Here is a 12,536-nt window from a genome sequence, read left to right on the forward strand (position 1 = left end):
TTTTTTGGTACCAGGGATTGAACTTGGGTCCTTGCGCTTACAAGGCAGGCCACCGAACCGCTGAGCTAAATTCCCGGCCCCTCTTTTCACTTTTTCTAAAAAATTGGGTAAAATAAATACATGGACATAGAGTGTAGGTAAAATGGAGCCTTAAGGCAGGGTGTTGAAGTGACTACTTATATAGGACACTTATGACCTTTTCCTGGTCTCCCTGTGCTCTTTCCTGAGACTCACAGAAGTAAGTGTTCCTTTGGCCTGCCAGCCTTGTCAGAAGCTTCCAGAGACCAGTCAGTCCCCGCCCCCTACCTCTTCCCTCTCTTTTGGCCTCTTGCCATTCTCATTCCATTTTTTTGTTTTCTTTTCTCAGAGAAGACAAAACTTACCAGAGGATGTCTTGTTTACATGGGGACCAGTTTCCTCCCCTAGTCTTGTCTGAACCGAGTGGAGGACAGAGGCACAAGGGAGTTGGGGGTTAGTTGGCCTTTTCCCACCTGCTCCAGGAGCATCTGCTCTGAGCTGCAGTAAGCTGGCAATTCATATTGTTGAGAGCATCCAACATCTATTTAAGTAGAGGTACAGACTACAAATGGACCGCTTTGATAGAAAAATGTGCATCTCAAGTATCTTATCTCTTTTGTCCCAAAGCCCAGGGATACTTAAGGAAGGAGTTACTGGTCAAACATTGAAATAGGTTGTTTCCCTTTCCTGGACTGAGTGATGATGTTTTAAATTAGATAAAGGTCACAAATGCAAAGATGTAGGCCTATCCTCTGTAAGAGCCAGGGTGATGGGAGGGTTTACTCTGTAGGCTGTAAAGGGGCTAGTGCTCATGTGCATCCAGGGTTTGAGGGTAGCAAGTGGATTGGAGTGTGTACTTTCTTCAGGTCAAGTATGCCAAACTATGTCCCAGTGGGAAGCAGTGACTTTGGCTTTATTTGAGAAACTAAGGTTTTTTTTGTGTGTGGCTTCTCTATGATTGTGGTGGTGGCCTGTCCTGACAGAATGTAGCTGTATCCTGCTTTCCCTTGCCCTCTTTCCCCTTCTCCTTCAGCATCTGCATGAAGCCCAGGGCAGACAGCCTGCCTTCTCTCCAACTGCCACTTCCTGAGTGAAGACCAAGACCATGTGCTATGGCTATAGAGGAGCCCTTAAAAGGACACAGGACATTGTTACAAATGCCTGTGTACTACAGAGTTTGCACTTCCTCTGTGAGTGTCCCTGTGAAACCTGGGAAACCATCTCATGTCTCTCTCTTGGCGTCACGTCACCTATGTCTCTCCTAAGTCCTCCAGCTCCCTATTCTCTATCCCTGTCCTCTTCCCCTTTCACAGAAAAATATACGGAGGCAATAATAGGTTACGTATGCAGTGCCTGTGGAATTATTGAGCGGAGATGAAGGATCTATTTTTGAATCAATCTCTCACCCTTAGTATTGGCAGAGAATGCTCCTGGTGTGTCTGTGTGTGAGTGTGTGTGTGTATGTGTATGCGTGCGCAGGAAATGGAGACAACTGGGAGCCCTGTGGGAGCTGCTGTTTCTCTCACCCTTTACTCTGCTTCCCACTCCAGCAGTTGGGGAAATTGCTATCAGCTGCCTGCCCGGACCTTCATTTCTTCAGCCCCTTCTGGGCCTTCTCGTCCTGCTCATTTGTTGTTTTACCCTTGACTTCTTTCTCATTTCTCATTTATCTTTCCCCAGCACCAGTCTTTATATTTATCCCTGTAAGAAGGGAGCATCTAAGTGTGTGTGCATGTGTATATGCACGAACACTGTCATGTCAGGGATGGAAATCTGTGGCTTTTGGGTTAATCTTTGTTTTCTTTCATTATATGTTGTCCTGATAATGCTGTGAGCCCCTCACTTTGATTCCTCCCCGCACCCCTGCCCTAGGCTGCGGCCATAAGAAAGGTATAGGGTATTAGGAGAGTTCCAGGGCCATTCCCTCTGTAGACCCAGCTTCCTGGACCTCTCTAGCTTTCTCAATGAGGCAACCTTTGCCCCTTGATTGGTCTTTCCTACCTTGGCCTTGTTCCCTCTTACACTAGGCATAGTCAGCCAGCCACTGGTCCAAAGTCTCATGCTGTGCTGTGAACTTACTCCCTTTCAGTGTGATTGGTGCCCCCAGGGAGCCAGGTTGCTGGGGAAAGCTTGCCATACTCAGCTGTTCCATTTTGTTGATGAGAAAAGGGAGGATGGAAGGAACTGGCGGAAAGCAAGGCTTTTGCTGCTGGGTGAGTGTAGCTGCTATTTTTAGCACCCAAGCCTTAGCTTTCCCACTTGGCTGTGCTTTTTTAGCACAGAGCGGTCCAGCAGGGCTGTTTTCTTTCATGGCTGCAGATGTCCTTAGGGAATGTTTCTGTCTGCCCCTGAAAAGGTGTGGGCCGGGCAAAGATTAGATAACTTTTGACTGTGGGTCCCACTGCAGTCAAGTCAGTGTCAGTTTGTGGAGGTAGAGCAGGGAGGAGTGTAACAGAGTAGGAGGATTCAAAGCTAAATACCACACTCTTCAGAGATGTCCTCTCCCCCCAATAATTGAGTCACTTAAGCCACTACTGAGTAAACTGCTGAACGAGATGCACTGAAATAAAAGTCTACACCAAAACCAGTTATAGGGGTCTGGGTTAATAATAGACATATTCTGAATTTTTCTAAGGTTTTTGTTTTGCTAGTTTTATTTTGCTTTTCTGTCTTTTCCCCCCCTAGGTTATTTGCCAACTTGGATTGTTTTCTTGACTTCCACTTTAGTTCACTGACCAAAAAAAAAATTTTTTTTTAGTATTCCAAATAGAAATTCTGTTCCCATTAAACAATGAACTCTTCATTCCCCCCTTCCTCCAGCTCCCTCAACTCTACTTTCTGTCTATGTATTTGCCTATTCTGAGACAAGGGGGTGCCACCTAACTTTTCCTTTTCCCTGTGATGACTGGTGGAGGACCAGGTTCGGCCAGTAGTTGTCATGCTCCTTCTCCCCGCTTCCCTTTTTGCTCCCTAGATTCTGCAGGGTGGTCTGGGACAGTTTGCCTCAGAATCCTCTCATACCCCTCAGTTAACTTTGTGATAGGAGGTATAGTCACTGTGATAGGAGGTGTAGCTCCACTGTCAGCTGCTGTGCTCCTTCCCTGGTTCTGCTGCCTTTCTGACAAAGCAGTGGGGAAACCACCCCTAGCATGGGAGACATCATGGAGGGATCCCAGCCCATTATTAACATCCTCAATATCTCCAAACCCCCAGAAGCTGTGATTAACAGCTTTCCTGAAGATTTCCCAGTTTTGACCCTGCCATTTTTCATTGAGATGAGACAGATGTCAACCATATAGTTTGCATCTCCTGATGTTTCTTCAAACTGCCACCATGACAACTGTGGCTGTTCACACCCACTCTGGGAGATATTTGCCCTGCCTGCAGGAGGCTTGAATTTGAACTTATTAGTAGAATTGAGTTTGGACCAGTCAGTAGGCTCAGATTACAAAGCTTGAGTTTAGACCAGTTTGGACCAGTCATCAGTCTTGAGTGTGGGTCAGTCACAGGCCTGCAGCAGCTAGATGAGCAGCACTCTCTGCTCTCTTCTTGGTGGTCTAGGGAGGGATATATCTGGTTTGCTGACCCCCTGTGTTGGAGCACAGGCTTTGTTCAAGTAAAGCCTTACTCTAGTGGTCCTATAAATCTATTCATAGTTTATGTTGCAGAGACTGTGGCCTCAGAAAGTCTGCAAATCTGTTTAGGATTCTTATCCCAAGTAGCGTGAAAAGAGTAGTTAAGAAAGAACTATAAACACTAGAAGCTGCAATCCATGAGGAGCTCCAGAGACCAGCAGTCAGTGAAGATCAGTGACAGAGACCAATAGCCAGCAGAGTTGACTGATGGCCATTGGTGGTAGCCAGTGTCAAATGATGGTGGCAGAGATCTGAAATTGGCAGTGTAACCCAAGCACATCTATCTTTAATTGATATTGACTGGCATCATCAGAGTCCAGAGCTATGACATTCAAGGATGAGGGCATTGATGTGTAGAGTCCAGAACCACTAGTAGAGCTGCTCTGCTTCATGATGCATAACTTCTATATGAGTTTTTGTTTTTGTTTTTTATATTGGGAATTGAACTCAGGGCCTTGGGATTGCCAGGCAGGTGCTATGCCACTAAGCTATATATTCCTGGCTTTGATTTCTATCTGAATCGAGCAAAAGAACCCTCAACTAATTGACAACAATTCTACATATTTCTTATAAGTGGAATCATAAAATATCTGTCCCTTTTTTGTCTGGCTTGTTTCACTTGACATAATGTTTTCAAGATTCATATTGCAGCATGTATCATAATTTCATTCTTCCTTTTTTTGAGATAGGATCTCACCATGTAGTCCAGGCTGGCCTTAAATTCACTGTGTAGCCAAGGTTGGCCTTAAACTCACAATGATCCTCCTGCCTCAGCCTACCATAGGGCTGGGAATCTAGCTCAGTGGTAAAGCACCTGCCTACCACAGGCAGTAATACCCTGAGTTCAATCCCCAGCACAGCAAAACAAACAAACAAATGAAACAGATTATATCGCGTATTCCTAAATCTTAACAACAAAGACACAAACTCACAGGATCATGGCTGAGGAATAGCTGCTCACCTAATGGCAAGCAAGAAGCAAGTCCAGGAGGGAGATACACCCTTCCAGGCCATGGCCCCAGTGGCCTACCCCTTTAGACCAGTCCCTGCCTTCTAATAGCACAGTTAGCTGTATACTCATCAGTTGACTAATTCACCCATAAGTGTAGCACTGCAGTGGTCCAGTCACCTTCCGAAAGGCCTGCCTATGAGTTCATGAGGCTTTAAGGGGACATATGGATATAAACCATAATGCCGTTCTATGTGTAGAACACTGTGTACAAGCTTTGGGTTTTTCTTGCTCTTCTTTTTCTAGGAGCCTAAGATTTTTCATTAGGTTATTTATTTGAGCTTGCTCTGTTTTCCTAGTGTGGGCATTCACTGCTATGAATTTTCCATGTAGAACTGCTTTCATTGTGTCCTATAGATTCTTGTATGTTGTATTGGCATTATCATTTATTTGTAAAAACTGACTAATTTCTTCTTTAATTTCTTCTGTGATCCATTGATTGTTCAGGAGAGTGTTGTTCAATTTCCATGTGTTTGTGAAGTTCTTACAGTTTCTTATGCTGTTGATCTCCAGCTTAATTGGACTATGGTCTGATAATATACATGGGATAACTTTGATTCCTTTGCATTTATTTAAATATGTTCTGTGAACTAGTATATGGTCTATTTTGGAGAATGACCCATGTGCAGCCGAAAAGAATGTATATTCTGATTTTGTGTGGTGGAACATTCTGTAGATGTCTGTTAAGTCCATTTGTTCAAAAGCTTGGTTCAGTTCTAGTATTTCGTTGTTGATCTTTTGTCTAGATGATCTGTCTGTCTGTGATAGTGGGGGATTTAAGTCCCCCACTGCTATTGTATTGGCGTTTATTTGGTTTTTCATGTCCCTTAATATTTGTTTTATATAGTTGGGGGCATTAATATTTGGTGCATATATATTTGTAATATTTATGAATGTTATCTCTTCCTCTTGGATTGTTCCTTTTAAAAGGATGTAGTTGCCTTCTTTGTCTCTCTTAATCAGTTTTTGTTTGAAATTTACTTTGTCTGTGAATAAGATAGCTACCCCTGCTTTTTTCTGGGCTCCTGTTACATGGAGAACTGTTTTCCATCCTTTCACTTTCAATCTATGAGTTTCTTTTTGAACTAGGTTTGTTTCTTGTGTACAATATAGTGTTGGATTTTGCTTCTTTTTTTTTTGGTACTGGTGGATTTTGCTTCTTCATTCTGCCAGTCTATTTCATTTGATAGGTGAATTGAGGCCATTGACATTGATTGTGATTTGTATTGACTTATTATTGTCATGTTATTGTCCTTTTGTTGGCTCTTTTTAATTTTTCCCCCTCCCCCTTTAGTTTCTTGGCTTGCCCTATTGATTTGCTCTGTTAGGCCTCATGGTGTTGTGACCTTCATTGTCTTTTTCTAGGATATTGTGCAGAATTGTTTGGAGTGCTGGTTTGGTATTCATGAAGTTTCTCAGGTGTTCTTTGTCATGGAAGTATCTTATTTCCCCCATCCATTTTAAGAGTTTTGTGGGATACATCAGTCTAGGTTGGAGATTGTTTTCTCTTAGGGCTGGAAATAATCTCACTCCAGGTTCTCCTTGACCTGAAGGTTTGTGTTGAAAAGTCTGCTGTGATTCTGATGTGCTTTCCTTTGCATGTGATTTGTTTCTTTTCTCTAACTGCTTTCAGTATTTTGTTCTTCTGTTGGGTTTCCGGGATCCTGACTCCTATATTTCTATGTATAGATTTTTTTTTTAATCATGGCTAATTGGAGTCCTATATGCCTTACTTATCTGTATGTTAAATTCTTCTCCTCTGGGAAATTTTCTGTCATTAATTCTGTGATCAATTTTTTTTTAAAAGTCAGTTGTACTTTCTCCTGCTACTTTATGGATTCCTATCAGTCTTACGTTGTTCTTTGTGTCATCTAGGACTTGTTGGATTGATTTCTCATGATCCCTTTCTGTTTTTAAGAGATTTCTCTTTTTATGGTCACTGCCTGTAATCCTATCTTCACATTTGTTCAGTGTGCTGCGAATGCTTTCAATAGCATTTTTAATCTGGATATCTATGAATCCATTTCATGGATTCCATTTCTTTCCTATGTTGGGCATTTATGGCTTCTATCATGGTCCTGAGTTCATCTATTTTTTTGTTTGTTTCTGTTCTAGAGTCTCTAATTATGTCTTTCTTTGTGCTCACCATCTCTGTAGTTATCTGGGAAATTATTTCTTTTTTTTTTCTTTTGTTTTTTTGAGACAGGGTCTCACTACATAGTTGAGACTGACCTGGTACTCACTATGTAGCTCAGGCTGGTCTCGAACTCACAGCAATCCTCCTGCCTCAGCCTCCCGAGTGCTGGGATAACAGGTGTGCACCACCATGCCTGACTGGGAAGTTATTTCTGTTTTGAATTTTTCTAGAGCCTGACTGATCTGTTTCGTTACTTCCTGTGCTATGAATTCAGTATGTCCTTGTGGTTGATTGTCAGACTTTTCTACCTTGTTTCCCCTAGAATTTGCCATTGGTGAACTGGAAGTTTGTATTTGTGCCTTGCTTAAGTGTTTTTTCATTTTTATTTTTGTTGTTGGGCTGTCCTTGGTTTAATTCTTGGGTTAGTACTTTGATCTTCCTGATATAGCTGCTCTTTAGGTTTTGAGTCTCTAATGACTCAGAGACACTCTCATTTTCATAATATCATAAAGGACAATTCATTAAATCAGTCACAACCCGTTAGCCCAATTGATACAGTCAGCATCACAATAGTATCAAGCACAGCTTAGAAACTGACTATTTGTGGTAGTTATTAATCTATCACCTTTAATCATGTGAATTAAATCAGAATTGAGGACCAGCCCAAAATATGTTTATAGTGAATAAACTCTTCAATATAGCAACTTTACCCTTCAGAATGGGGACTTAGAAGGAGTGGGGAGGAGAGGAATAGGTAGGTAAAAGAATAGGAGAAAGTTTCAAGTGAAGCCAGGATGATCACACAAACTCTAGGAAACTGTTGAAGAGGGAAAGACAGAGTGCAAGAATAAAGACAAGAATAGAGCAACTTAACAGTAATAGGGAAGCTATAAATTGTACTCACTTTTCTTTGACACTAATGACAACTGAGCGAAGGAAAAAGGGAGAAGAAAAGAGAAAGAAGAAATCTGAATGAGGACAGGAACAGGAACAAAAAGGGAGATGAAGAATAACGTGGGGGGGGCAAGAGATTTAGTGGGAAAAAGAGAAAAGGAAGAATTTGCAGAATTGAAAAAATAAGAAATTTAAAATAAAAATTAAAAATAATAGGAAAAGAAAACAATTTGAAGAGCCTCTTTCAGGGTATATCTCTGCTGTCACAATAGACAATGTGGGCAGCAGTGTGCAGAACTAAGTCAATTAGTATCAGCTAGTCAATGGCAGACCCCTGAGATTCAGGCTGAATTCTGGCTGTAAGGCCTAAATTGAGCTCCCTGACCTTCTGTAGGGTTGAACTCTGCAAGGTTCTGCTGCAGTTTCCAGCTGCCCTTCCCCTGAAGATAAACCAAGTTCTGATGGAAGGTGGTGATCCCTCCAGTTTACCACCTGTGGAGGTCTGATGTGCCTTTATTGCAGTTATTCACTTCCATTCTATCTTCGGAGCTCAGTAGAATGGGCTTTATGACTTCTGCAGTGTGGATCCAGGTACTGGCACAATCAGGAGGCCTGAGAGCATGTGGGGGTGGGGAGGGGAGAATGCTACAGAGGTGGACTGGGCAGCCCTCTCTGGTCTGCTCCAATGAAGGCCCGGGGCACTGGAGGTGGGGGAGCAGTGAGCTCCCATAGTGGCTGGCAGTCCTCACTGGTCTGTTTTATTTTTTTTATTTTTTTGAGACAGGGTCTCACTATGTAGTTGAGACTGACCTGGAACTGGAACTCACTGTGTAGCCCAGGCTGGTCTCAAACTCTCAGTGATCCTCCTGCCTCAGCCTCTTGAGTGCTGGGATTACAGGCATGCGCCACCATGCCCAGCTGACTTTCTTCTTTTTTGTGATTGTCTTGGCTATTCTGGATCCCTTGAAATCACATATGAATTTTAGGGTTAATTTCTATTTATGCAAAAAACACCGTTGTGATTTTTCTTGTGCTTGCAAGACAGGCGGCAGCACCACAGAGCTAAATCCCTGGCCCACCATTGAGATTTTGGAGGAGATTTCATTGAATGTGTTTGTTGTTTTGAGTAATATTATCATATTAAAACATTAACTCTCCATTCCATGAACATAGGACGTCCTTTCATCTTTCTATCTTTTAAATTTTAATAGCTACTAGGGCCTGTATTTTGGCTATTTGAAAGGTGATATGAAAGGCTTTGTGGCCTGGAGGCATTGAACTTTGCTGACTTAGAAAATGTACGATAGGGCTAGGGATTTAGCTCAGTGGTGCCACTGCCTGCCTTGCAAGCGCAAGGTGTCCCGAGTTTGATTCCTGGTACCAAAAAAAAAAAGAAAAGAAAATGTATGATAATGGATATGGTTAAAAGTAGATGGTTGCAGAAGCTTATGTGGACTTGGGCCCGAATCTGTTCACATTCAGATAAGGTGATTAGTTTTCTCTCTCCTCATCATGGGCAATATCACTATTTACAACTTCATAGCAAATTATTAATGAGAAAGTAAAGGACCAGGTAGCCCATGAAAAAGCATCCTGGTTGTTGCACAGTTCCAATCAGGGCATGTTTCCTTTTGAGTAGCTGAGTACAGGGGATAGAGGCTTCAGATTCATCTAGAAGTGATAGAAGACATGATAATTCTACGCAAGAAATGTCTGATATCTGTCATGCAAGATCCATGGGAATCACAATGGGAAGGGACCAGGCACAGATTTCCATTAATTTTCTGTTTTCTATGTTTGTACCATCAGGTCCCTGAGCATGATTCCTCAGAGCCTCTCTCCATTTCGGATCGCTCCCTTTGGAATGCTCCTTGGGCTGTTGATGGCCTTCTGTTTCACCTTCTGCCTCAGTCGTCAGAACCCAGTAAGTGTCTTATTACAAGTAGGAAGGATCCTTAATGACGCCTGAGGAAAACCTTCCTCTGACAGATCTATTGTTTGATGTTATGGGCTTTTATTCATTCTTAGGGGAATATATGGCTTTTTCTTTCTCAGTCCTGAGTCCTTTCCCCTCTACTTAAAAACTCATGGTATAGTTTCTCTTTGGAGAAAAGGCAATGATAACATAATAATATTAAGCTTCCACATACCAAACATTTATTAAATATTCTTTATTCTCATTTAATTCTCCCAGCAACCCTATAAAGTAGGCAGCTACAATTATTACCCTTATTTTGAAAAAGGGGACACTTAGGAACAGAGACTTTTAAGTATCTTGTCCAAAAATCACATAACCAGTTAGATGCAGGACTTAGAAATTCAGGATTCTCCTCAGGGTCTGGGTGCCTGTGTGGTAAGCACCAGGAAGACTCTGCTTCTTCCTCTGTTCCTTTCTTGTGCTTTTGCTGACTGTCTTTATCCTCCTTTCCTTTGTCCTTTTCTCTCTGTTCTTTCTATGGCTTTCTTCATTAACCTAGATCTCATTGCTTAGGGCCTCTGTCTTTGTCACAGGCAGGAGGAGAATGCCTAAGAAGGCCTATGCTGGCCTGACTGCAAAATGCTGAAGCTTCTGACTTTGTTTGCCTGGTCTTTCATGCCCTTAACCAGTTCCCAGTGCCCTTCTTTTCCCCTCCCTGGAGAAGTTCTGACAGTTAGTTTCATGACAGTTTCAACTTTCCCTAGCCACCTTCCCCAACCCCTGGGGCTTTCACTAAATGTTGGGTAAAGTGCTAGAGGCTTTAGAACCAGAGGCCCTTGAAGTGTAAATGACAATTGTGATGAATTTAATAACATCAGCACAGCCAAGGTTCACCTCTGGCTCATGGCAAGCTTCTACCTTCTCTCTGAAGTCATTTGTTTTCTTTTTGCCTTTCTCCCTACTTTGTGGAGCAGGAGAGAAAGTACAGTTAGAAGTCACGAATCCTTTTGAGCTTTTAATGTTCTCTGACTAGGATCCTGTTGGTGCTGTTTTTTTGGCCTCTTCTTTAAGGGCAATGGAGGACAGGATCCCAGGGGTCCCTGAAGGTAGGACTTGTTATAGCATGAGGTTAGGGCTGTCTGTTATGCCTCAGTGGTAAAGTGGAAAAGCACCCAAGACTCTCAAGAGATCAGGGTTGTGTCCCTAACTTGTGGCTCATGAGGATCCTTGTGCTCCCTATTGAGAGCTTTAGCAGATGCACAATTAACAAAAGCATGCTGATGAATTTACTTAAGGACCATGTGTAAGTCCCTTTTGGATAATAGTCCAACCAAATAGATGAGCTTTCAGAGCCATAATTATTCTGGCCCATTTATATTAGCTCTATTGAGTCTAGTCTCAGAAAAATGTTAATACTGACTTTCAACAACAGAAGCTGCTTTTATCCTTATGTCTGTTCCTAAGCTGTATCCATTTGTCATAATCTTTCATCCTATGCTAAGCACAAGTAGGAGTTGAAGCATCTTTTCTCTTATACCATAAAAATTGCCCTGATGGCATTTAAAATCCAAAATATGCAACCAGCTATCTTCACAATGGTGAAGGCGTTATAGGGGTAGGGATGCTTATCTTTCCTTTTGAGCCTAGAATCCTCACAATTGCTCTTGATGACCTAGAATTGCCCTCCCTAAAGGCATTTATGCAGATTAATGGACAACTGGGACAAGTTGGCTGTGTATATCGTTATAGACTATAGACAGCCTCCCTCTCCAGCTCCTGCAGTGGTACTTCCCTGGGATGCCTTATCTTAGGAGGATTGTAGATGCTAAGAGGTTGTGGTTTAGAGGTACTAGCCTTCAAAAAGGCACTGAATGAGGATAGAGGTAGTGGAGCCCAGTGGAAGGAACACAGGTTCTTTGTGTACTTGTTTTTGCCCACGTTCTTTGGTGGTTTGACCATTCCTGAGCTTTGTTTCCTCATTTGTAAGGCAGGTTGTTACCTCCCTCTTAAGGTTTTAGTGTAAATTAAATGTGATTGTATCAATAAAGCACCTGGATTGGGACTGGTATAATATGGTCAATAAATGTCAGGTATTATTTTTAGTATGGGAGTGGCTGCTTCAGTGATTTAGTTTGGAGCTTGTCAAGCTAACTCCTGTCCTAAAATGTTGCCCTCGTGGTTGCCTTCGTTCACAGTGTTATCTCTCCACCATTAGAAATTTACTCATTCATTCTCTTGGATCTCAAAGGCCTTAGCTTTTGAGAATATTTTAAGAATATTTTATTCAGATACAAGCACAAAGAAGTGTAACGTGGTAAGATGTTGTCAGCCAACACCTTAGCAGGGATTTCTTGCCAATCAGTTAAGAGGAAATTGGTATTTGGAGTGATGGTGGTAGGGAAGAGAGAGAGAGGATGATCTATCATGGAAGGGATCCCTGAGAAGCCAGCTGGGAAGGAACACAAATGTGGAATTTACTTCAGAACTTAGCAGAGGCATCTTGCCTCTCTTGCCTTTTGGTATCTCTCCTAGTCAGGATAGTGCCTGGGCAGAGGGGCTAATTTTGCTTGTCCTTCCTTTGGGACTGTGATTTTTTTTTCAGCTTTAATTGAGTTTATTGGAACATTTTAGGGATACAGTACAGTTGCATTCATTGTTGGGAATCCTGTGCCTCTACATGACAAGTCTTGATTCTCATTTTTTCCCCTTACCTCTGCCCTCCCTTCACCCCCTCCTCCCCTCCCCATCTACAAACACTTTATTTTCATCTTTTCATTCTCTCACATTTTTTTCTTTTCCCTTTTTACTCTTCCCCTACCCATCCCACCTTCCCTACACCTTTAGCTCCTTTCTTCCCATTTCTAAATGTCAGTAATCTTATTAGAATCTTATGCATTGTTGCAGATTATTCACACCAGGGAAACT

General features: G+C 42.2%; 1 protein-coding gene across 2 annotated transcripts in view; it reads left to right on the plus strand.

Annotated features, from left to right (window-relative positions):
• Positions 1 to 12,536, plus strand: part of Sil1 (SIL1 nucleotide exchange factor) — a 255,643-nt gene that overhangs the window by 59,547 nt on the left and 183,560 nt on the right. For both annotated transcript variants that reach the window (XM_010613783.3, XM_010613784.3), the window contains exon 2: positions 9,503 to 9,617. In XM_010613783.3, the coding sequence (XP_010612085.1) occupies positions 9,513 to 9,617 (105 nt within the window). In that variant the 5' untranslated portion in view covers positions 9,503 to 9,512. The remainder of the gene's footprint in view (positions 1 to 9,502; positions 9,618 to 12,536) is intronic.

This window comes from Fukomys damarensis, unplaced genomic scaffold (genome assembly GCF_012274545.1).
Source record: "Fukomys damarensis isolate Sample0158 unplaced genomic scaffold, DMR_v1.0_HiC HiC_scaffold_3, whole genome shotgun sequence".
Taxonomy (NCBI): Eukaryota; Metazoa; Chordata; class Mammalia; order Rodentia; family Bathyergidae; genus Fukomys; species Fukomys damarensis.